Source organism: Talpa europaea, assembly GCF_964194135.1.
Source record: "Talpa europaea genome assembly, chromosome: 3".
Lineage (NCBI taxonomy): Eukaryota > Metazoa > Chordata > Mammalia > Eulipotyphla > Talpidae > Talpa > Talpa europaea.
The window spans coordinates 79,632,560-79,658,618 of record NC_140069.1 but is presented as its reverse complement, the minus strand read 5'-3'; the positions used below and the strand labels follow the sequence as shown (position 1 = coordinate 79,658,618).

The 26,059-nt window shown below is 37.7% G+C and overlaps 1 protein-coding gene across 3 annotated transcripts in view; it reads right to left on the bottom strand.

Moving 5' to 3' along the window:
• Window positions 1–6,467: 6,467 nt before the first annotated feature.
• AKAP9 (A-kinase anchoring protein 9) overlaps window positions 6,468–26,059 on the bottom strand; it is a gene marked incomplete at both ends in the record, with an annotated part of 150,113 nt that continues 130,521 nt past the window's right edge. For all 3 annotated transcript variants that reach the window (XM_084230039.1, XM_084230040.1, XM_084230041.1), the window contains 15 exons: window positions 6,468–6,502; window positions 8,130–8,269; window positions 8,869–8,998; window positions 10,243–10,328; window positions 12,790–13,022; window positions 14,111–14,311; window positions 15,506–15,688; window positions 17,385–17,483; window positions 17,774–17,995; window positions 18,216–18,884; window positions 20,686–20,836; window positions 21,051–21,270; window positions 22,277–22,421; window positions 25,424–25,612; window positions 25,858–26,049. In XM_084230039.1, the coding sequence (XP_084086165.1) occupies window positions 6,468–6,502; window positions 8,130–8,269; window positions 8,869–8,998; window positions 10,243–10,328; window positions 12,790–13,022; window positions 14,111–14,311; window positions 15,506–15,688; window positions 17,385–17,483; window positions 17,774–17,995; window positions 18,216–18,884; window positions 20,686–20,836; window positions 21,051–21,270; window positions 22,277–22,421; window positions 25,424–25,612; window positions 25,858–26,049 (2,895 nt within the window). The remainder of the gene's footprint in view (window positions 6,503–8,129; window positions 8,270–8,868; window positions 8,999–10,242; window positions 10,329–12,789; window positions 13,023–14,110; window positions 14,312–15,505; window positions 15,689–17,384; window positions 17,484–17,773; window positions 17,996–18,215; window positions 18,885–20,685; window positions 20,837–21,050; window positions 21,271–22,276; window positions 22,422–25,423; window positions 25,613–25,857; window positions 26,050–26,059) is intronic.

Here is a 26,059-nt window from a genome sequence, read left to right as displayed (position 1 = left end):
AAATTATCTTTGAGAAAAATACAGTCTGTATTCATAAATTATAAAGTTGTGTGCATATCATGTAAGTAGAATTTAGGGATCTGGGAATTTGGATAGAAAAAAATATACAAATTTTAAACTGTTTATTTCCTTTTTAAATAGTTAGGTAACATCACCTAAGTGTTTGCAGTTTGGTGTGCAGAAACCACAGGTGTTTTCATGCCATATTACAGATGTTGCAGATCTCTTGAGATATCTTACTTTCATATCTACTTTAAAATTATGGTTATTAGATCTGATAGTTCTTATTTAATGTCTAATTTCTAGATATTAAAAAAATTTTTTAATGGTTTACTATAATTGGTTTCTTTTACAGTCTTATGTATTGTCCTTTTTTGGGGGGAGGAGTGAAGGGAAACAAACCATTTTATTGAGAGACAACAGGGAGGATTAAAAGGCTGGGAGAGAGGAATGGATTTGATATCTTTGGAACAGTCAGGATCTCGCCAGCTTTATAGTTGCAGTTAAAATACTTAAAAACATTCTGAGAAGCAGGGCCTCCTTGGTGGTGCAAGGGGTTAAGTACTGCACTGTGGAGCAATCCGCAGCCTCTGTAGCGTGAGTTCGATCCCCAGCCAGCCAGGGAGCAAACCACATGGCACAGCAGACCTCTCCTGTCGCCCACTGCTCCCCTCGGCAATGTACTTTGGTCAATCTGCCTTCTGTTCCCCGCTCCGTCTCTGGTGAATCCTCTCACCCTCCGCATCTCTGAAAAGGGACCCATAGTTTCACAAGACTGAGAGAGGTTCATGGCAACAAAAAAGTTAAAACCCTGAGGATAGGGCTAATCTATATTTAGTTTAAAACTTTAATAGATTTAGTTTTTAATCACAGACTAATTGTTGAGAAGCGTTTGACTGTGAAAGTCTGATGGACATCTAAGAAGGCCTGGTCAAAAAAATGGGAATGAGATTGCTCAGATTACCTTTTTCCTTTCCCTCTTAGAGCAGAATAGCCTTGGACGGCAAGCTGTCTGCTAGTTTAACAAGGCTGTACCCCCAACCCTACCCCTTTAACTGCTTTATTTTTATTTATTTATTTATTTATATTTATTTATTTATACAAGCACTGGGTACAGTCAGAAGCGCGGGAGGGTGAGAGAATCCACCAGAGCCAGAGCGGGGAGCAGAGCAGGCAGAAGGACCGAAGTACACTGCTGAGGGGAGCAGCGGGCGGCAGGAGAGGTCTGCGCGCCATGTGGGACCCTCCTCTGGTGGCCCGGGAGCAGCCGGGGATCGAACCGGTGCCGCGGAGGCTGTGGGCAGCTTCGCAACCCAGTGCTCAACCGCTGCGCCACCGGGGAGGCCACTTTAACTGCTTTAGATTATTTTTTTTTGGAACTCAGCTGCTAATATAGAGAATTTAAGTAATTTGAAATCTCAAAAAATTAGAATTAGCTACCATAGCTTGCGTTGATATAAATAAAAATATCCACTGGTATGACAATCCTCTGGATGTATGCATCAATTACTCGTTTTAGTGAGTTGCCATGTTATCAGGGGGAGACACTAGGTACGAAACATGGCTGAGGTTTACATCATCTCTGTGACAGCTTCCCAATTTGAACTTGGCTTAGACAGCAGGGATACTGTTTACTTGTGCTGCATTGCTCTTAGTAATTTAAGATTATTTCATTTAGGATTCTATCACTTAAGTGATTTCTGTATCTTAGTAGGCATGGTTTGTGAAGACATCTTTGGATACAAATAACACCATAATAGGACAAATATAGATTATGAAAATATGTACACTGCTTTTTGAAAATATTATACAGATGTAAAGTTGATACAAAGGCACATGGAAAACTTCACTGTAGGGACAGAGAAATCCCAACTTTAAGATAGACAATTTTTTTTTTTCTTAATCTCTGAGTTCTACATATTTGAGATAATAGGGTAATATGCACTGCTAAAAACTGGCTATTTATGTACCTAAACCCCTTCACATGTTGAAACCTAATTTCCAGTTCATTGGTATTTGGAAGTGGATTTTCTGGCAAGTTATTAGGTAATGGGGGTGAAGGTCTAATGAATGGTATTAAATCCTTTTATTGTAGCTTAAGTTATTATATTGAGGTTCACATTGACTTAGGAGCATAATATCATGTCCACTACCAAAGCACCAGTAATCTTCCATCTTAGTCCTCTGGGTCGCCGTACCCCTTTTCTCCCAAGTACTCCCCTTCCTTTCTGGTAGTCTCAATTCTGTAGTCATTTCAAGGATTAGTTTTGGCTTAGTTTTGTCTTGCTTTTTCTTTATACTCTACATATGAATGGAAGAATCTGGTATTTTTTTTTTTTATTTTCTTAGTGTAATCCCCCTCCAGTTCCAGCCATGTCAAATGGCAAGTTTTTAACTTTATTTTCAAAACTGAGCATTTCATCATACATATATGTATATATATATATATATATATATATATAAACACATCTTAGATGTGTTACATTTTTGCACTCATCAGATGAATATCTAGGAGTGGAAATCATATAGTCATCTATTTTTAATAGTTTGATAAAGCTCCCTATTGTTTTCCATAGGGACTGAACCAGTCTACATGCTCACCATCAATTCTTTTTTTTCCACTCCATTCTAGCTGTTTCTGGACTTTTTAATATGGGTCATTCCACCTCCTTTTGATTTGCATTTCCTTAATAAGTGATGAAAAATTTTCATATGCCTGTCGGCCTTCTGTATGACTTTAGATCTTCTGCCAATTTTTTGATTGTTTTCTTATGAGTTTCTTTGTAGATGGTTATTAGTTCCTTGTCAGGTGTGTGATGTGCAAATAGTCTCAGTAGGTTATCTCCCATCTGGTGTAATTCCTCATTTAAGATTATTGTTTCTTTGTTGATTTTGCCTGGTTAATCTGTCCATTGATGAAAGTCAGGTGGTGAAATCCCTTATTACTATTGTTTCACTGTCAATGTTTTTAGGTTAAGAGCTGCTTTTATATTGCTTTGGTATTCCTTCATTTGGTGCCATGTAATCTGATGAATGTTAATGGCCTTCTAACATATTGTATTGATACCTTAAATTGCAAGTCCATTCTTGTCTCATGGAATGAAGAGTCTGTTTTTTTTTTTTTTTGGTGGAAGGGACCCTCGCCGGTGGCCAGGGATCGAACTGGTGCTGCAGAGGCTGCAGGCAGCCTCCCAACCCAGTGCTCAACCACTGCGCCACCAGTGGAGGCCCTGAAGTGTCTGTTTTATCTGATGTATGATTTTCTTTGCATTTTATGAGTCCCATTTAGTTTGAATCTATGTTTATCTTTGTAGCGCAGGTAGTTTAAAAAAAAAACAAAACCCAACTTCCTGGATATAGTAGGAAGTTGGGTTTTGTTTTTTTTTGATCCAACTAGCCACTCAATGCCTTTTGATCAAGTTCAGCCCATTTAAATGAAGGGTGATTATTGATAAATGAGGGTTTGCTACTGCCATTCTGTCTTTAGTTTTCTTTTTTCTTAAGATTTATTTATGCATACAAGAGCTGGGATACAGGCCAGAGATGCAGGGCGTGAGAAGATTCACCAGAGACAGAGGGGAACAGAACAGGCAGACTGACTAAAGTACACCGCTAAGGGGAGCAGCGGGTGAGACAGGAGAGGTCTGCCTCGCCATGTGGGTTTCTCTCTGGCTGGCCTGGGATTGAACTCGTGCTGCAGAGGCTGCGGATTGCTTCACAGTGTGGTGCTTAACCTCTTGCGCCACCAGGGAGGCCCCATGCCTTTAGTTTTCTATTTCCTTTTTAATTCTTGTGCATTTTCACTTCAATTGAGATAAGCTCCTTTTAACACATTTCTTATGAGAATCTAGTATTTGTAAACTCCTTGTTTGTGTCTGGGATGTTTAATTTCATTTTTTTTTATTTATTTACGCATCAAGAATTGGGGTACAGGCCAAAGGTGAGGGGGGAGAGTATTCGCCAGAGACAGAGTGGGGAACACGACAGGCAGATCTACTGAAATACACCGCTGAGGGGAGCAGCTGGTGAGGCAGAAGAGGTCTGCTGCACCATGTGGGTATCTCCCTGGCCGGGATCAAACTTGTGCTGCAGTGGCTGCGGATAGCTTCATAGGCTGTGTCTTAAGCTTTTGTGCCACCAGGGAGGCCCGGATGTTTAATTTCCTGACTAAGATCTATGTTCCCTCTCTCTGTCTTTCCCATCTGGGATACCTATTTACCCTTATGGATCAGATACTTCTCAAAGCGTTTTTTTGTTTAAACATCTTATTTCTCTTGTTTTGTCTGAATCCTCTGTGCATTACCATCTACAACACTGATTTGATCCTCCATTTGGTCTTTCGCAAGAGATTTTGATCTCATTTATTGAGCTCTTCACATGAATGTCTATTCTTTAAAGTTCTACTTTCTACCTTCTCATTTTTAGTTTTTTTTTTTTTAATTTTATAGAGGCATGTTTATTTATTTATGTATTTATTTATTTGCTTGTTTTGTTTATACATGCACTGGGTACAGTCAGAAGCGCGGGAGGGTGAGAGAATTCACCAGAGCCAGAGCGGGGAGCAGAGCAGGCAGAAGGACCGAAGTACACTGCTGAGGGGAGCAGCGGGCGGCAGGAGAGGTCTGCGCGCCATGTGGGATCCTCCTCCGGTGGCCGGGGAGCAGCCGGGGATCGAACCGGTGCCGCAGAGGCTGCGGGCAGGTTCGCAAACCAGCGCTCAACCGCTGCGCCACCGGGGAGGCCCTCATTTTTAGTTTTGAATTCATTTTTCTAAATTTTATCTCATTAACTTCAACTAGTTCTCTTGTATCACTTTGACTTGCCATTTTTCCTTCTATTTTTGATAGCTCAATTTTGAACTCTGATAGGGAGATACAAATCTTACGTCTTTATGGTTAGATTGTGGGGCATTATTCTCTCCTGTCATGTCATAATCCCTTGATGTCTCAAGATGCCATGTGTTATTTTTTTAATCTGCTCATTTTGTGTTTCAATTTCTCTTAAAAAATTATTTACAGCATAAACTTAAATAGCTGAACAAAGTCCCTGAAGGTGGCACCATGGTTTGATTTTATTTTTTGGCCTCTGTAGGCTTCCATTGATTCTGAGATTTGTTTTTGCAGTTTCTGAGTTAGCAGGTGAGGGAAGAGTCTGCAGGTGTCCAGCTGCTGGTGCTAACACGCTGTGGTGGGAGTGGGTAAGAGTTGACTCATTCATATTTGTGGTGCACTCAATACCCTTCCTCTCTGGGTTCCAGACCTGACATTTTACAGGATGTGTTCTTCATGAGGTCCAGTCCTGAGGGGGGATGAGAAGGGGAACAGAGTGTAGAGCACCTCCTCTTTTCCTTACCCAGGACTCAACCTGTGTGGAGCATCTCAGATCCTCCATGTTTTTATCTTCATTCAAGGGGAGTGCACCATTTCTGCTATCGGAATTTCTGCCCTCATCAGGGCACCTGGCTGAGCTAGCAGCCTTGTCACCCTCAATGATCCGCCTTGCACTACTGCCTTCAATATTTCCTCCCCACCCACCTCCTGTCTATGAAGTGTCACTCTCTTCTCTGCAGTCTGTATTGGTCACTGATGTCAAAGGGATGTTATCGGTTCACCCTGAAGCCACAGAACTCTCTTCAGTAGTGTCCCTCTTTTAATTTGTTGTTACTCTCAGGAGCAAAGTGCGGAACTGACCCTATTACCATTTTGGTGCCATAATCTCAAGTCCTTCAGAAAGGAATACCCCTGAGAATACCCTTGCCCCTTCTACCATGTGAGGATGCAGCAAATCTATAAACCTGGAAGCATGCACTCATCTGACATCAAATCTGCTGGCACCTCAGTCTTGGACTTCTCAGCCTGCCCGTGAGAAGTAACTTTCCATTGTTTATGTGCCTCCCAACAGCATGAACAAACTAAGATATGTACAACGTTAAAAATGAAAGCGGTTCAAATACAGTGTGGTCAAAATGGTGAAGTCATTTTTATTTCAGTACTTGACAAAATACCCCATAAAATTCAAAACTTCTACCATTATACAAAAATAGGTCTCTACAAGTGATATTATCTGTCTTCATCACCAGTAGCAAATATATTAGGCAGAAATATGTAACTTCAGTAGCCTTATAAGAAAAGTGCAGACCTCAAGCTACACATTCAGCAGTATCATAATGCATAAAAGTTTAATCTTTTTGCCCACCTGATAAATACACACAGTTCATAATTTAATCATTTAAATTAGCATTCCACAAATATACATGTAATTTAATGATTATTGTGCATGAATACATACACAATGCTTATATGTACAAATTCCAGTTTGTTTTCATGTGCTGGCAAGTGATTTGTATACAATCTGAAGCTGTGTTCATTGGTCCCATTGGATATTCACAATATAAAAGCACAAAATAGCCATTGATTTACAAAAGGGAATTTGTTGAAAATCATTTCAATTCGTGATATTTTAAAGGATTATCTTCTCATGCCAGCATGAAACGGAGTTGAACCTATAAGAGAAAAACACGATAGTTAAAATTATTTCAAATAGGATTACTACCTATAACAACAGACTAACTAGTTCATGATGGCCAATATTATAATTACCTTTCATTAAAAAAAGTGTTTTTTATTCTAATTTATACTTGAACTGATTTTTAAGAGATATTTGGGATATATATTTAAATGTCACTGTGGCAAGGTAAGTGAGACAAATGTTAAGATTCTGTTTAAAGTGCCCTGGAAAGGTTGAATATTCTATATATCCTGCCTCTTCAAAAATCTTTTCATCTTCAAAATTTAGGTCTTATGATATTTGGAGGCTCAAAATCAAACCAAGCCAACTAACCAAAGTCCAGTTTTGATGATAGCTCCCTGTGACTACAAGTTGCTTGGGTTAGGTGATTTTTTTTGAAGGAAGAGATTAATAAAATAACCTGCTATTAGCCCTATTTTGCCAGGCTAATATGAAAAAACAGGTCTTTAATAAAGTAAAAACATACATAAAAGTTAACCAAAAGTGCATTCACTTAAATAAAAATAACAAATAATTGAGTCAGAAAAGAAGAAAATCTGGGAAAAAAGGTTTCCCCACAATGAATTGGGACTCTACCTCTACTAAGGCTGATGTTTCTTTGTTTTTGTAAAGAGAAAAATAAAGGTTGTTCTTACAAAGATTTTTTAAAGATTTTACTTATACAGGGCCTCTCCGGTGGCGCAGCGATTGAGCACTGGGCTGTGAAGCTGCACGCAGCCTCTGCAGTGCCGGTTCCATCCCCGGCCACCAGCGAGGGTCCCACATGGCACGCAGACCTCTCCTGCTGTGCCCGCTGCTCCCCTCAGCAGTGTATTTCATCAGTCTGCCTGTTCTGCTCCCCGCTCTGGCTCTGGTGAATTCTCTCACTCTCCCATGCTTCTGACTGTACCCAGTGCTTGTATAAATAAATAAATAAATCTTTAAAAAAAAGTTTATTTATACAAGAACTGGGGTACAGATCAGAGGTGCAGGAGGGTGAGAGAATTCACCAGAGACAGAGTGGGGAGCAAAACAGGCAGACGGACCAAAGACGCTGCTGAGGGGAGCAGTGGGCGAGCCAGGAGAGGCTGCTGCGCTATGTGGGTTTCTTCCTGGACGGCCAGGAATCAAACTTGCACTGCAGAGGCTGCAGACAGCCTCTGCGGTGCAGCCCTCAACCTGCTGCGCCACTGGGGAGGTCCTTGTTCTTACAAAGGTTTTTGAATGATTTTCTGAAAAAGCACAAGTTCCCAGTACAGATAAAGACTGCATTATGTGTTTAAATTGCTTCGTCCACTCATCTGCCAAACCCTTACTTGCATGTCTCAGCACATATTACTTAGAACGTGTTCTTCAGTAGACACTGTAGCTTTAGAGTACTTTGCAGAGTGATGTTCATCCTGGATTTCATACAATCAATCTGCTGAATGAAGTCAGTGGGTGATCCTTTCACAGGCAGGGGGAAGAAGTGGAAGAGTAAGATCCAGGATGATAAAGTATGTCTTGACTTGAATTCCTAAATTTGATAGTCATGCAGCCAATTATAAAATTTGATTCTTCTAATGAGGAAGATTCTGGGTCTACATGATGGTGCTACCAATACATGGTTAAATTGAGAGTACCTGACTGTACAGTTCCAAGTCTTCTTTGTAGTGCCTCTAATCGGGTGATATAATCTGTTAGGGCTCTGTCAGGATCATAATTCTGAAGCTGAGAACATGCTAAGGAACCAGGATTTAAATCCGCTGAAGGGCCTGTGTACCTAGTATAAGATTAAAAATGTGAACATAAATTCAAATTATATAGAAACAATTCAAGAAATACCAACCTTCCTCCATGCTACAATCAAAAGGTAAGACCACTTGCATACTGTCTAATCTATATCTGCATGCTTCTGAGTCTGTGGTGTTTAAAAAGAAACAACTCTTCAATAAATTCATCACAGGAAGGTCCGGTACATAAAGTCCCATTAAGGGAAGGGAAAAAGAGAAAATGAAAAATAAAAAAATAATGTCTATTACATATCCTAGAGATCCTCAATAAAAGTTGGATATATAAAAATGTATCTTGTCACAGAAGAAAGACTTTAGTTTTTTCTTAATATCATAAACTATAAATTTTAGTCAACACCTTTCTCAATGTCTAAGCACAGCATGTACTAAATAACAAGGGATGCAATTATTTCCCAGGTCCTTGAAAATAAGTTACTAATTCAAAAACTATTTTTGCCTCATCGTGAGCTTTATAAATTATGTTCAATATAATTATATCTACCTATTTCAATGCAAAGAAGTTTTAAGTCCAAACACTGCTCTTTCTCTGTTAAATCAACTACTCCAGCAGGTTTTCTCAAATTCTTACCTATTTTGAAATGGTAAAGGAGACCTAAGACAGTCCAGATCTGATCTTGAGCGATAAGTAGTCTGCCTTGGCTCTCCATATAACTCTAGCCCACCAGAAGAATGATAAAATGAGTCAGTCTTTTCGACACCTAAATTAATAGAAAATGCCCCTTGTTAAAAAAAAAAAAATACCAAACTCTTGAAAAACTACTATAAAACAGATTAGGATTTGAGAGAGAATTATAATATATACTGTCCTAATTATAGTCATTTTTTTGTTACAGGAAAGAAACAATAGTACAATAAAAAGCTGGGCTTTCAAATATTTTGTTTACCTTTGAACTGAGCATTCTGAGCATTTATGAAAATCTAGAACTATAATTCCAAAAAAATAATGTAACTGGAGTATTTTTTTTTTTTGTCAAAATACTCTTCTTAGTTATAACTAGAGGTTAGGTGAGGGGGGAGTGTGTGTACTTTGTATTTTTTTTTTGTCAAAATACTCTTCTTAGTTATAACTAGAGGTTAGGTGAGGGGGGAGTGTGTGTACTTTGGGGGACAAAAGATGATGTGGATAAAAATATCAGACTAATATAACCAAGTCCTTTTATCATTGCTCTGACTTTTGTTGAAAAAAAAAAAATGAAATCAAGATCTGCTAACTTTAAGCACATTACTGGCACAAATTTAAGCTGTTTCAGTTTAAGGATGTATATTTCAAAATACTCTGCTTAGAGTATTTTTTTTGCTGCTTAGCTACTGGAAGACTATGTAAAGATGGTTTCAAACCAATACATAGCACAGTTATATGTGTGTGTGTAACTCTCTGTGCTCTCTAGCTTCCAACCTCATCTTTATGACTCAAACATTGAAATTCTAATGTTTGCTTTCACTTCTAGGTACAAAGAGAAGGCATACTAATTGTTACCATTATTATACAACCCATTGGTGAACTCAAAATCTGAAAAGTCAAACCAGTACTTTTTCCACTCGATTAACAGCAATCCTATCTTGAAGCAGAGCCTTAAATACAGTCATAAAAAGAGTGAGCTCAATGTCAGACTGTCATGGTTGGATGCTGACTCTACTACTTCCTATTGGGAAATCTGGGGCAAATGACAAATTATTTTCATATCTCAGGTTTTGGCTGTAAAGTGAGAATAACAGCAATTTGATCTTACATAATAGGATTGGACAATACATGGAAAGAACAGGATCTACAGCAGACTAAATCCTCCATAAAAATCAGGTATTTTTATACTTTTAAAATAGTGAGGTCCCCAACTATGTTATTTATAAAGGCTCTCTGTCTTTGGAAAGATTCCAGAATGCATTATTTGGAAGGTATTACACATGCTGTAATTTTAGAGAATCATAAACATTATGACTTCACCTGGATTCAGTCCATAGCTGTCCCTATTAATATTGATGGAACCAGAACTTGTGACACGATGCCACCGTTGAACCAAAAATTTCATTCTAAAAGATACCAAGAAAAAATTTCACATACATCTATAATCTGAAAGAATGAACACACATTTCCTCAACAATTATTTAATTAGCAACACAGAAAAAATGTCAATATAATCTCATGATGGCCTAATCTGAAAATAAGGAAATGTCCTTGGGCTTATTGCACAATTAACTGCAACAGAAGAACAGGGTTTACAAGATGCACCAGAGGCCTCTTGTGTTGACAGCACCAGGTATTACCCTTAGGGATACATAGGTCACAATGACATGAAAAACAAAAGAAAAAGGTGAATGAGCAAAGAAAGGGTGAGGAAAATGAAAAGAGAAGAGAATAGAGAATAAAAGGCAGATGAGATGGAAAGAACAAAAAGACCCATAAATGGGCAGTAGGAATTATCTGAGAATGCTGGAAGAGAAGTGAGGCCATGCAATTGCAACAGGGTGGTCCCCAGGAAAGGGGGAGGTTCCCTGCCCCACCCAAGGGAGGGTGGAGCTGAGCAGGGAGAGGAGAAGCTGCAGAAGAGACTGAGGAAGGAAGCAGGGTGGAGCCAGAAGGAGACCTGGAGGAGGCGCATGGAGCCTAGAGACACGTGAAGAAACTGCGCTTGTCTTTTGGTTGTGGACTGGGTGACACAGATGTGGGTGAGACCCGTGGGGAGGTGACAATGGCAGCTTTTATCTTGATGTTGGTTTTGCTCTTTTCCTTCCGGGCTTGTCCGGTTGTTTGTGACCCTTTTCTGTGGGTCCCCACTGGAAGATGCTTTAGACTTGTGGCAGGCCTTGGGGCCTTGCTCTGGGCCAATCCCATTTGGATGGACTTTTACCCACAAGGGGATGGGTAACTCTGGGTGCTTGATTTAGAAACTAGATTCTTTGCCTTACCTGTATTGTTTCCTAGTTTTATTAAAGTTCCTTTTTATTAAAGTCTCCTATGTTTTGTGTTGATGCGGCGGATGGCAGAACCCATTTAGTATAGGCAGGTTTGCGGGGTTTGGGCTGCCCCTCTCCCTGCCCTATAACACAATCACAAATGAAAAACAATGCTGACTTCAAAAGGACTGGGACTGTCATAAGCCAGACGCCGCAACTTGCTACCTGCTCCATTCTGGCACCAAGGAGTCTTTTTTTAGCAGCGGTTTTAATTTCTTAAGTCCAATCAATTTCAAGGCTCAGTTTTAGAAGGGTCAAAATTCCATGAATATATAAAAGGGTAAGAAAAAGAGGAGGCAGAGTGAAGTCATTCAATGGAAACTTGGTTTCATGGAGTCTTCCTAAATTCTAAGCAAAATGGCTAAATCCTGTGACCTCTCATTTAGAGTCTTCCACAGTTATGCACATCAATCTTCCTCATTAGAAAATGAGCTGCCTTTTAGGCAGGGTTTATGTCTTTTTCATCAATTCGTGTCCCTGGCATTTATTGTTGTATTAGGTGTATGGGGTGATGAAGGAATGAAAGATGAGGAAAAGAGGAACTGGAACCATGAAACTACAGGGTATAGTAGGGAGGGTCTAAGACCATCAGTAAGATAAACCTGAGCTCTTTTTAGAGAGTTGAAATGCTAAAATGCAGGAGCCTTGGCTGATTGTCCCAGATCTAGCACTACTGGTTTTGCAACCTCTCTCAGGTCCAGTTTCCTCATCTGTGAAATGACATTCTAGATTAGGAATCTCAGACAGCTTCTAGTTAAATTATTCTGGGTCATGTTTTTCAAAGAAAAATACATAAAGAAAAAAGGACAAACCCCCTTGAAGATGCACCAGATATAACCCCACAAGAAGAAGGTTAAAAATCAAATTCTTTTTTGACTCTGACTCCTGAAATAAAAAGGAGGGAAGTGTAGAGAAGACTAGTGTCTTGGTATATGCCAACCAGATGAGAGGACTGTAGCAGACCAGGTCTTTAAGGTACTTCGAATCTTGGCTCCATTTTGACCACAGAATGACTGCCATTAGTCATTAATTAGTAGTTCCTACCTTGGAACTACTAGACAAAGCGTAACAGAGAAACTAGCAGAGTCCAATGCACTAAAGGCTCTGACCTGACTGCAGAGTTAGGCAAAGGCTTTCTCTACCTAAGCCCAAGACTGTGTCACTTTAGCGATGAAAAAGAATGTATGCTAGGCTAAGTAATTTTTCAAAAGCAGTTTTTCCCTTTTATTTATAATAATATATGAGCAAGTTCATGGGCCTATTCAGATTTCTTTTTTAAAAAATAATTCAGGCTGGATGTGCCAACTCTGAATCACCAGCTCCCTGCATCTGGGAAGGCCCTTTCCATAGAGTCTCTCTATGTGCAACAAAATATTTTTGATGAAAGGATGAAGACCTAGAAAGAAGTGGGCATGTTGTAGTGATGGCAAATATCTCATAATATAGGAATACACAGCACGCCAGGCAAAGAAGGGATTCAAAATAGCTAAACTTTTTAGAGAATCTATTAAAGTGCTTTATCTTTCAAGTACTTTACCTTGAAATTGCCACAGATACTCTAACAGCAGACCGAAATCTGGTGAAGCCCTTTGTATGGTTGGTGATCACCTCTAGATCTGTGAAAGCTGGTTGCCCTCCCATCCGGGCAAGAAGAGCCAGGGTGGCATCTTCACATTCTTGGAATCCACCCAGTAACAACAGCAGGTATTTCTTCTGGTAAATGAGAGCTTTTCTAAAGCTTTCTGCCCTCAGGTATTTACCATAAATTCTCTATGTTTAAAGAAGAGAAGAAGATAAAGACACTATTAAGAAGTGATAAATAGTCGTAGTAGAATGGCAAGTACATCACTGCTTTCTACTTTATTAATAAAGTTGAAAGATAATTAACCTTAACCTTTAAATACTTCTGCCTTTTGAGTCAACAGAATCTGAATTCTCATGTTGTAGTTATGCTTTTTTATTTATTTTGGATAATAGCCCCTACTCATATTATTGGAAATATTTTTGTTATTCCATTATCATCAGAGGTTTTATTTTTTAACCACACAGAGCTACTTTTATGGTTACTAAACTTTCTCGTTATTTTTTGTAAATATTTATTTTTTCATGCATACAAGAATTGGGGTACAGGCCAGAGGTGCGGGGGGTGAGAGGATTCACCAGAGACAGAGTGGGGAACAGAACAAGCAGACTACCGACTGAAATACAGTGCTGAGGGGAGCAGTGGGCGAGACAGGAGAGGTCTGCTTCGCCATGTGGGTTGCTCCCTAGCTGGCTGGGGATTGACCTCGTGCTGCAGAGGCTGTGGGTAACTTCACAGTGCTGTTTCTTAACCTCTTGCACACCAGGGAGGCCGTAACTTTTTCGTTATTAGTGGCTTTAGTCTCTCTAAGAGCCATAAACTCCAGAGTTGGCATAAATAATACAAACTTGTTTTTAGATTTTATGTTAACTGATGAAAGTGGTTTTACAGTACTATTCATTATTAATCACTTGAGAGGTTATTCAGAGGTTTCATATATAACAAAGCATAACACTCTATTTTTGACAGCACTATAGCTTTTGTTGAGAGTTAAAAAAGAACTTTCTATTGGTTTATTAAGGATGAGACTGTGGGAAGTAGGACTACATGCTTAGGATGCTGCCACTATGACCACCAATAGAGGCTAGGCATGCATTACCACAACTTTTTTTTGTGATCAACTAGAGTCCTGCATTCATCATACAGACTAATTAGAGACGAACAGACCCCGCCTCAGCACCACTTAAATTTCTGTTCAAGTAAGGTGATGTGACAAGAAACAGGCAAAAGTAATGGGCCAGTTTTGATATATGTTTAGATGGAAGATGTCCCCTACCTTTAAAGTGGCATGTTCCGAATCAGGGTTCAGATTCTGAAGTAATGTTTCATTTCTTAGCTCAGATTTCAGTTTGGACACTTCAGCTTCTGCCCTTTTCAAGGATTTTTGCAGAGTCATCTTTTCTCTGTTCCAGACTTCTTTTTCAGAAGCAATTATGGCTTCAATATTGTCACCACCACTGAATGAAAATCTAGAAGACTACAGAGAACAGAGCCTACTTACATAATTTTTAAGAACAAGTCTCTAAAGTCAAATTAAACATAGTAAAGGTATTCCCCTGGGAGATATAGAAGTCTCAGTTTTCCTACTTTAGTCAGAGAAAGTTCAAAGCCAATCTCAACTGACATTAACAAATACACACTAACTCTGAGTATATGGTCCTTTGCTGAGGAGATCAGTTTTGCAAGTAAAATTACTTGAGAAAGCCTGGCTCCAGAGAAGGTGTTAAGATTTCTAAATATTATGGAAACATTATAGAACTAAAACTATCTCAAGAAATTAGCAGATGGATGATTTGGGTCCAAATGTTGAGCTTGTGTCTTAAATACTGCATGGGAGAGGTGGGGAAAAACAACACAGCACATATACAGGTAAGTGGATCCCTACAAAAGCTATTGGTTACCATGTATTTGACTACATAGTTGTCTTAGAGGTCTTTCCTCTCTTTATATTGGGTGATTCTAGAAGTAAGCATTTATTTTGTATATAGTTCTTTTACTTTATTGTAACATTTTATTGAGGTAACAATGGTTTACAGCAATGCATATAATTTGGGGCTACAGGTTCAGAGCTCTTCAGGTGTATATTACACCACCAAAACACCAGTAATCCTCTACCACAGTCTACTGGGTCCCCTTCCCTTGTGCCCTCATAGTTCCCTACACCCAACTCCTTCCCTCTAGTACTTCTAGCTTTTTTGTAGTTTTTTTGAAATGGGAAGAAATGCAAATAAATTTTCACGGTAGTTTATTAGACTGAAATACATAATTCAATGGTACCTTTCATTCTGCATCATGAACATAGTAAATAACTGAAGAAAACAGAATTAACTTTTTTTTTAATATGGTCTGCTCTCAGGACACAGCTAACAAGTAACTGGTTTTAGAGTAGAGTAGATCCTGGTTTGACTACTTACTTTAACTTTCTCATGTACAAGGCTGGCATGGACTAGATACTCTGAATATACGTAACGTTTAACCCAGAGAAAATGCCCAATAAATAATAGCTAATGTTACTATTGTTATCCCTATAAAATTTTTTCATTGATCCTACTAAGAGTCAGACACTTAATATTTTTATATTACCAGGGTAAAAATTGAAACTAGATAGCAGAAACTGTAACTCTGCATTACTACTCATAATATAACATGTAGGCATACTAAAAATACTCACATTATCTGTGCCAGCTCCTGTCTGTCGATACCACCTAATCCGCTCTTCCAGCTTCATAACTGTGTTTCTTAAATCATTCTTTTCTTCGGTCAGTTGACTGATATGTCCTGTCAGCTCAGCATTTTGTCTCAGTAGTCTTTCAGTCAATGAGCCACAAGAAGTACTTGGAGACACTAAGCTAGGCTAGAAAGATACAATGGCTTAAGATCAAGTAAGCACAATGCACATGTAAACATGTGGACAGGCACCACAATGCTTGAGTTGAATCTTAAATAACAAGCAGGAATTTCCCAGGTAAGAAAGACGGACGGGCATATTAAGCAGAAGAAACAGCATGTATAAGACACAAAGGTTTGAGTAAGAGTGTATTGTTTCTAGGCAGCTATAAGTTGCTTGTTAAGAGTACAGTAAAAGTTGCTGTACTTACTGCTTAATTAAAATAAATAAAAGTTTATTTTATGGATAATATACCAAAAAGTAGACAGTGTAGGCAGACACATCAGGAAGTTTTTGCAGCAGTCCAGGTGAGAAATGGTGAATGCCTGAATGAAGGCAATGACTGAGGGGTAGAGAGAGTAAAGGACACATGAGTTATTTAGGAGGCAGAACACCACAGGACTTAGTGACTACTTGGGTTCACAGGTAAGAATGAAGGAAGGTAGTCCATGGTGACTTTTAGTTTTCTAAAATGGTGATATCATGACTAGAAATGTGGGTTTGGGATAAGAGGTAGGCGAAATGATGATGGTCAATTTGGAGCATTCTTAAGGCACCTAGAGGTGCCACTTATCAGGTCCAATTTCCCAAGGAATTAGGTCTAGTAACTAAATGAAACTACAAGCCTAGATCACAGGACCAAGGTCTAAGTAGAACTACAGTTCGCTATAAGATAAGCTACATTGAGTGAGATTTATATCAGATTTGTTCACTGGATCTCTTAGAACCCAGTATAGTACCTGGTAGGTAACCCAATATAAATATTGGGTTGTCAGAAAAGTCATGATGTATTTTTTTCTGTTTTTCAAGCAAAATGTGTGTCATGATTTTTCTGACAACCTAATATTTATTCAGTAATTACATCTAGTGATAAAGGCTGTAGGAAGGATACTTCATATATGGTTAGAGGAAAAATAGATGAGGATAGAGGAAGAGGAACTCTAGAAGGTAGCAGAAGAAAGAAATGGGAGAAAGGAGAAAATACTAACAGAAAAGGCAAGAATAGAGGTTTTTATGACGTAAGAAATAAAAAAAGTCAAATATTATAAAGATATCAAGAAAGATAATAGCAGAAAAGATTCACCAGATTAATCAATTGTGAAAACAATGATTTCATGAAAATAAGCCAGACTACTCTGAAGAAACCAGGGACTGTAATATTAAAAGAGTTTATCTTATTCAATAATGATAATCAAAGTTAATTTCCCCTTAAAATCTACACTATTTTCTAATGGGGAAAGGCAAACATTACTACTATTTAAAATAAACGACAATGGGGCCTCCTTGGTGCCACAAGGGGTTAAGCACTGCACTATGAAGCAATCCGCAGCCTTTGCAGCACCAGTTCGATCCCTGGCCAGCCAGGGAACAACCCACATGGCACAGAAGACCTCTCCTGACTCCCCGCTGCTCCCCTCAAGCAGGGTACTTCAGTCAATCTGCCTATTCTGTTCCCCACTCTGTCTCTGGTGAATCCTCTCACCTCCCGCATTTCTGGCCTGTACCCCAGCTCTTGTATGCATAAATAAATAAATCTTTAAAAATAAAATAAACAACAAGATAAAAATAAAACTTTAGAAAATATGGTGCCAGTTTCAAATAATTTATATAGTTTCTATTAAATCTTTCCTCTTGATACTTTTACAAAGGGTTTAAGTCTTACCTCTTCTCCTGGCTGGCCAGTTAATTTTTGTAGTTGTAAAATGACTCCATCAACATTATCCTGAACCCAAATGAAATCTTCATCATCGGCTGTTTCAAACTGCAGCCTTCATGAAAAAAGGCAAAAAGTTAAAACACATCCTTTTTCCATTAGAGGTGTTAAAACCCAGGTGACCCTGTGTTTCACTGTTACTCCTCCTTTACATTAAGTGTTCTCTTTCTTTGGGTCAAGGTGTTAAGATATTTGGCATATGAATTTTGGTAAAGAATTACACCCCCTAATGTGAACATGCATTAACTTTAAAATTTCAATTACGCATGTTTGGCTTGCTATTAGTGAAGGACAGATCTGTCTAGCTTGTCTAAGAATGAATGTTCCAAAGTTCACACAGAAAAATCTAACCTGTTAGCAGCTTTCTGGGCTAGATGTTGTAGTTTTACAGTCACATGTTGAAGCTTCTGTCTGATCAGTTCTATCTCATGATTATAGGTAGATCCTCCTCCATTCATTTCAATCAATTTAGAATAACCTGATTCCTTTGTCTCTCCTTCCATTTTCTGCTGAAGAACCCAATTTCTAGTTCGATCACTGGTTAAACTCCACGTGCTTGGCTGACAATTTTGAAGAGAAAAAGACAAATCAGTAATTATAAATAAATAGCATATCAAATTTTTTCCCAAGGGAACGTATTTATTATTTACATTCCAAATAAACTTCTACAGATTTCAATTTAAAATCACTTCTACGAGGTACTTAAATAATTTAATTTAATTATCAAAATTGTATGGTCAGCAGTCTTAAAGAATATTTTAAAACAATATATCAATTTACCTCATTAAGATTCTGATACAGAATTCTTCTATTTTCTCGTTTTTCTTCTCGTTCTAGTTCTTGACTTTGGAATTCTTGCATAATTCCTTGAAGTCGTTTTCCTTCAAGGTCTAACTTATAAACTTGTTGCCTTTTCTCTTCTAGCTGGCGCTGAAGATCTTCCACTTTGGACTGGAGCTCATGCATTTTTTTCTGTCCTTCAGTGTTGGCCTCTTGTTCTGTCTGCAATGTCTTCCTGTGAACCTGCCTATCTTTTTCCATTTGCTGTCTTGTTTGCAAAGAATCCAGTTTATACTTCTCAGTCTCATTTAACAACTCTACAATGCGACTGTGTTTTTCCTCTAGCTGTTTCTGTAGCTCTTTAAGAAGTTCCTCAGAAGGTAAGTTGGGCCGAGGTTGCTCACTATCATCACTGTTCTGCAACTGTGTACGCAATTCTCGTTCCCTATCCAGGGTACTACTCATTTCCCGAATTCGAACTTTCTCAGATTCAAGAAGTACTTGAAGCTCTAAGTTTCGACCTCGCTCTTCTGATAACTGAGCATCATGTAGCACTCTTTGTGATTCTATTTTTTCCTGTGATTCATTTAGCAGTTGTTTCTGTTGTTCTAAAAGTAGATTCAGCTGAATATTCCTCTGTTTCTGGCTCTCAAGTGAAAATTTTAGATCCTTATAGGAGAAAATTGAATTTAAGAACTTGTAAATATTAAAAATACTTTGTGAATATACAATTATACCTTTATTAATACTAAGTCAGTAGTATTTGGTAATGGAACTGATTATCCAGTTTATTAACTTAAATTTTGAGTAGTAAGAGCACAATTATTTAGATAGCAAGTTGATTTTCATCAAAGATTATAAAGAATAGATAACTAAGTTAAATAATATTCTCTCACCAAACAATGATGACTGGTGAAGAAATATGAAGCAGAGTACAATCCAGCTAGGAATAACATTGTTAAAAATGCAAGTATTTGTAATATAATGTAATATTGTTCCGGAAAAAACCTTATGTTTTATAGTAACATATACTCAAAATAATAAGGCTTATGGGGAAAAAGCAGGATTAGGGACAAATTACTCAAAATGTGTACAAATTTTAATGACAAGAATAGTAGTTAGTACCTGAGATAACATGTCCCTACAAGAGAGATCACTATGCATAAAGGATACCACAACGGATGTTTTTTTTTTTAAAGATTTATTTATTTATACAAGAACTGGGGTACAGGCCAGAGGCATGGGGAGGGTGAGAGAATTCACCAGAGACAGAGCAGGGAGCAGAACAGGCAGAAGGACTGAAAACGCTGCTGAGGGGAGCAATGGGCGAGACAGGAGAGGTCTGCCACACCATGTGGGTATCTCCCTGGCCGGCTGGGAATCGAATCCTCACTGCAGAGGCTGTGGACAGCTTCACAGCACTGTGCTCAACCTGCTGCACCACCGGGGAGGCCCCACAGTAGATGTTTAAAAGAAAAAAAAAAAAAGCCAAAAGATAAAGGGCAAAATTGCTGTATGCACATTTTTTTTTTTGTATAGTGCTAGCAGGTACCAGGATTATATGGTTGGAGGAAGAGCTGTGAGACAGCATGGCTAGTATTAAAATGGGTACTGTGTATCTACTGACACAGTTGACTTGAGTGGAGAGCTGTGCAAGGCTGTGGTGTTTATCTCTGAAAGAGAGCCCAGAGTTAAGGGACTTGGTTTAAATTTTATTAAAATACAGCAACAGAAGCTCCTACTGTCAAGAAGTATCACTGCAGGGCCTCCCCTGGTGGCGCAGCAGTTGAGCCCTGGGCTGCGAAGCTGCCCGCAGCCTCTACAGAGTGCTGGTTTGATCCCTGGCCACTGGCGAGGGTCTCACATGGTGCAGACCTCTCCTGCTGCGTCCACTGCTCCCCTCAGCAGTGTATTTCATCAGTCTGCCTGTTCTGCTCCCCGCTCTGGCTCTGGTGAATTTTTTCTGTTCACATGCTTTTGACTGTACCTAGTGCTTGTACAAATAATAAATAAAATAAATCTTAAAAAAAAAAGGAAAAAAAGAAAAGAAAAAAAGAAGAAAAAAAAGTATCACTGCACCCTCTTTCCCTAGGAGAAAAGAGGAACCAAAACTACTTCTGCATTAAACTGACAAGATCACCTTATCAAACATACTCAAATCCCCAAAACACGTTATAGAAGAAAAGTTTGCATGCATTTTTAGTTGTAGCAAAGCCAAAAAAAAAAAAAAAAAAACCATCATACCATTATCATTTCCTGATAATGCATTTTAGGTAACAAAACAGTACTCAACATAAAGTGAACAACCTATTTTACCTCATAAAGTCTAAGGTTCATATTTCAGAAAGAGGAAAGTGTCAAAACTTTCTCTTTTTTTCATTTTGAATTTTCCAGAAACATTTAAAAACAAAGATAACAATTCCCCAAGTCTGAATTTTCCAGAGACACTTAAAAACAGAGATATCAATACCTCAAGTTGTTCTTTATCTTGTTCTTCCTTGCGTCCCAATTTGGCTTTCTCTTTCTCCAAAGCCCACTGGAGCTCTCTGGATTTTTTCTGTTCACTTGCTAATGTGTCATTGAGTAAATGTACTTCATCTGTTTTACCTTTAACTTCCAACCTAAATCAGAGACACAAATGAACTGCTTTGGTAGCAAAATCATTAGTTATTATTTACCACTGCAAATAATTTACTTTTACAAAATAATTTAACAAAAATTTCCTGTTTTACAGAACATGGGAATCACCACGTGCATGGGAATCAATGTGTCTATAACTAAATTATTGTCATTCCTTCACTAATACAGCCTTATATATAATGATGACTGGCATACCTGAATGCCTCTAATTCCTTTAGGCGCTTGTGTTGTGCCTTGAGTGTTGTTTCAAGTTCCAGTTTAGTCTGTGCAAGTTCACTTTTCAGTTCAGCAACCACCATTTTTTCAGAATTCAGCTGTTCCTGTAGTTCTGTTGCTCTGTCTTTCACACTGCTGAGTTCCACTTGCATCTCCAGTATTTGAGACTGCTTCTGCTGCACATTATATTCCAAGAGTTCTAAATGGAAAATTATCAATATTTAAAATAGATCTAGCAACTCATATTTGGTTTATAAATATTTTGTTGACAGGAACTGATCTGTAATTTAGGAGAAAACTACAAAACAAATGTGAAAGATTATAGTTCCCCAAAGTTAGCAACTTATATAAATATATTTTATATGTATTTTCCTCCCATTGCTATGGGCAAAATTTAACTATGGATATGTAAGGCTGATAAAATTTAATAAAACATATAAAGGGATAAAATACTTGAAATAAAAACCTTTGTGTTCACACAACACTGTATGTAGGAACTTGTAAACCATTCATTCAGAATTTCAGTAGCATACACTAAAAGTTCCAACGGCTTTTGGAAGTCACACAAAGTACTTACAGGAGTTAATCAAGTACCTATGACTACATGATCAAATCTTGCTGGTTTGCTTTGTTCAGCATTCCACTGCATAGTCCCTAGGAACATTTCTGTAACTCAGAAGTGGCAGGTCTAAGTCCCCAGGTTGTATCATGGTTTTTCCCTTTAAAAACTAACATAACTGAACCTTAGGTACAGGTCCGTTACAATGAAAGAAAAAAACAACAACAACAACAACAACAATGAAACAAAAACCTAAAGTATTTCAGTTCCTAAGTATATTAATTTTAAAAAATGTGATTCATGCCATCAAAACCTTATCTTTATGAAAAATATAAACTTACGCACATATGCCCATAGAAAAGGTCTGGAAACATATTTACCAAGGGGTTACTAGCCATAAGTTCAGGATTCAGGAGATCATTAGGGTGATTTTTTTCTCTACTCTACCATAAATGTATTTTTAATTAAAAAAATTTTCATCACTTTATATTGCAATTCATATTATTGATGTTAATGCAGATTATCTCCCAGATGTTCAGAATGAAAAGAAAATGTGACTATAAGAAAAGGTGTTTAAACTGAATAACAATAACAGTGAAATATTTTCACTTACATATGAATCATCCGAGACTGCTGTACAACATACCTTGACTTGGTTGATCATTCTCTTGTTCTCTTTTCAGCGTCATATTCCTACCATTCATTTGAGCATGCAGTGCTTGAATTTCAGATAACAAACTCCTTCTATCTGCTTTTTGCAGGCATTCCATAGCTGCTTGATATTCAGTACTCTGTAACAACGCAAAGTAAAAAAAAAAATTAGTGAGGAAAGTTGTAAAGAAAACAAAATTAGCCACCAGTCTAAAGAAAGAGTAGAACATAGATGCTACAATTTTGGGAGTACATGATATCAGTTTGTTCCATTACTGGTGATATGAAACACTGATCTCCTCGTTATAGTGTTATCTGAAAGATTTCTCCACTGTAAAGTTACTGCTTTTGTAAATAAGGATTTTTCTGGAAATATAATTTGTGACTATTTAAATAAATTCTTCTGATCTAACTTTTCCATACTAGTTTTAGCACCATCTGCTGACTATTACTACAGTGCCTAATAAAGAGTGATTTACAAATTCCATCATTTCCTGTACACAGAAGTTGGCCTTTTACTACAAGAACCAATTTTTATTTTTTTATATAAATATGAATTTGGAATTCTAACATTACTCATTGGTTCACAATCTGTCACTACCATTAATAGTTTGATGCCCAAAATTTGGTGAGTAGGAATTCTTTGAACAATTCCTTACTTGTCAGCAAAACAAGATATTCCAGGTTCATCTTGTATTTTCCCTGCTTCAGCCCTAGAATCAGCCATGAAAAAGGTGTATTTAAAAATCAAGATCTATTGATTGTGAAATGGGGGATACAAGATGGGGAGCAGGGAGGAAAAATGGGGAGGGGCATGATGGAACAGGGTGGAGGGCTGAGGAGGTCTTGTTGATGGGTGTGGTGTAGTGACATGCATTCAAGGAGATGTGATCCTACACCTCTGAATCACCTACTGTGTTGTAAACCAATGGTATGCCTCAAAAACAAAACAAAACAAAAACAAAAAATCTAGTGCTAAGTGTTAAGAGTAAATTTTTAACTACTGATTTGGTCTTTTCGGGTTTTCTATTATTTCATGAACGAGTTTTAAAAAAATCTTGTATTATTTTTTAATGAAGTAATGTTGGTTTACAACATTGCATATAATTCAGAAGTACAGGGGCATACCTAAATGAGTTTTGAGAAGGGAAATTTCCCTAGAAAATCTCTGTATTTCACCCAAAATTTTAAACTGACACATAATTAAAAAACAAAGATTATGAGTATCTCAGTTATAACTTTAGTTATGATCCAATTTTCAGCCCTAACTTCTAAAAAAGTGTCCTTTACCTTTTTCCTTAACCAATTCTCCAGAAAATGTTTTATTACCCTTTCAAAGAAGCAACTTTTAATGTTTTTATCCTATTATACAAGCATATGTAATTCACTAACTTCTATTTCAGTTGGTCCTTATTATTTGTCAGCTATGTATGAACAAACTTGTCTATTCATTAAAATTTATCTTTAACCCCAAAATCGACACTTTCAGCACTTTTATGGCTGTTTACTAACGTGTGTAGAGTGACAGAAATTTAAATTGCCAGATGCACCTGTTCATAGTTTAAGTATGACAAGATGACACTCAGCCTTCTTTCATCTCTTAATACTGTAAGCAAATGTTCTTTTCACTATTTACTATAGTGTTATTTGCATTTTCATGCTTTTTATTGGTGATTTTGCTGTTAAAATGGTCCCCAAACATAGTAATGTTTAGGGAGGCTGTGATTTTTTTCATGAAACAATACAAGTGTTAGATAAGCTTCATTTAGGCATAAATTACTGTGCTACTGGCTACGAGTTTGATGTTAATGAATCAGTAATATAGAGTAAAAAAGATGCCTTTAAACAAAACACACATATAACAAGGTTATACACTGATTGGCAAACATGTAGTGACCAACGGCTCATAAGGAATTTCCCTGTACAGTTAAGTCTCAACATTTTTAAAAAGTTGTTGGAAACTATGACTTTAAGTGAAATGACATAAAATGAAAATGGTTTTATCATAGGCTGACTCATACAAAACAAAACTCATACAAAACAAGAGTTGCATCTGGCATATTACAGATCAAAAAAGATCACCAAACTGCTAGCTAAAGACCCTAAACACTTCTAATATTAAACAATAATTTGTATTTCATTCATTTTCCAAACTGCTCATTTCAGGGCTGCTGAAGCCTATCAGCTCAGGGCTCAAAGTAGGACCCAATTCAGGGCAGGATACCATTATACTGCAGGATGTACTAACAGCCCCACCCACACTGACTCTTACCAGGACAATTTAGAGATCAACAATCATAACGTTCATATCTTTGGAATGTGGGAGGAAACAAGAGTACCCAAAGAAAATGCATGTGTCATGGGGAGAAAGTGCAAAGTCTACACTGACAGTAGTTATAGCTGGGAATTGATTATTTTGTCCTTATCAGTATTATAATGAAACAATGTTGAATAAGAATCTACTGTATTTCCCAGCAGCAATGGCTCAACATTCACAGCAACTTTGTAGAACCTATTATTTTATTTTATTTTTTTATTATTTATTTATTTATTTATTTATTTTTAATTTTCTAGAGGCATGTCTTATTTATTTATCTATTTGTTTGTTTGGTTTATACATGCACTGGGTACAGTCAGAAGCCGGGAGGGTGAGAGAATTCACCAGAGCCAGAGCAGGGAGCAGAACAGGCAGAAGGACCGAAGTACGCTGCTGAGGGGAGCAGCGGGCGGCAGGAGAGGTCCGCGCGCCATGTGGGACCCTCCTCCAGTGGCCGGGGAGCAGCCGGGGATCGAACTGGCGCCGCAGAGGCCGTGGGCAGCTTCGCAACCCAGCGCTCAACCGCTGCGCCACCTGGGAGGCCCGAACCTAACTATTGTATCTTATTTCTCCTACTTTCTTCACGTTTATTCTGTTATTTCTTTTAAACTTTTTAAGTTGGATGATTACCATATTAATTTTCAGTCTTGCTTATTTTCTAACATAAAACATTTCAGATAGTAATTTTTCTCCTAAATATTTTTAGTGGCTCCTGTTAAAATTTTAATGTTCACACTTACTCTAAAATTACTCAATAGCACATTTTCTTATTACTATTAAAAAGTACTCTTGACTTTAAAGTTTTATATAAGATTCATCTGATACCTGTTCTTGAATCCTCTGTTCCAAACAGTTTAATATTGCAGCTGCATCTCTAGTAGCTAGAGTTGACAGCTCGGTCTGAAACACAGCTAGTAAAACACTGCGTTCCTTTAAGAACACTTGCTGAAGGGCAAGCAGAAGTTCACCTCGCCAATCTGACAGGCTCTCAGGAGATTGAGAACTATCATAAACCTATCAGAGCATAAAAAAACAAAAGTTAGTTTTCATACGAGCATGTTTTAAAAACACTATAAACATGACATTGTTTAACCAAAATATTAAAGCCTAAAAGTATATATTTATTTTCAAATGTATAACTTGGATCAGTAAAACAATATGTAGTAATTCATGTTAAAATGTATCATAAAAGAATTTAATTTGTAAAACGTCTTGATAAAAATCATATGAGACTATTAGGCAAAATATTCTTTGAGTACCTCAGCTTGTCTATGCACTTGCATTTTGGTAATTAAATCCTTAAGAGAGGAGATTGTACTGAGGTAAGCTCTTCTTTCTTCTGTCCAGGACTCAGAAATTTGCTGAACAGAACAGTCCTCTCCATCACTATAGGGAGACTCAGTGAGAGAGAGGACCTGCATACCTTCATTGTGGACAGCTCTTAGTAATCCCTACAAACCA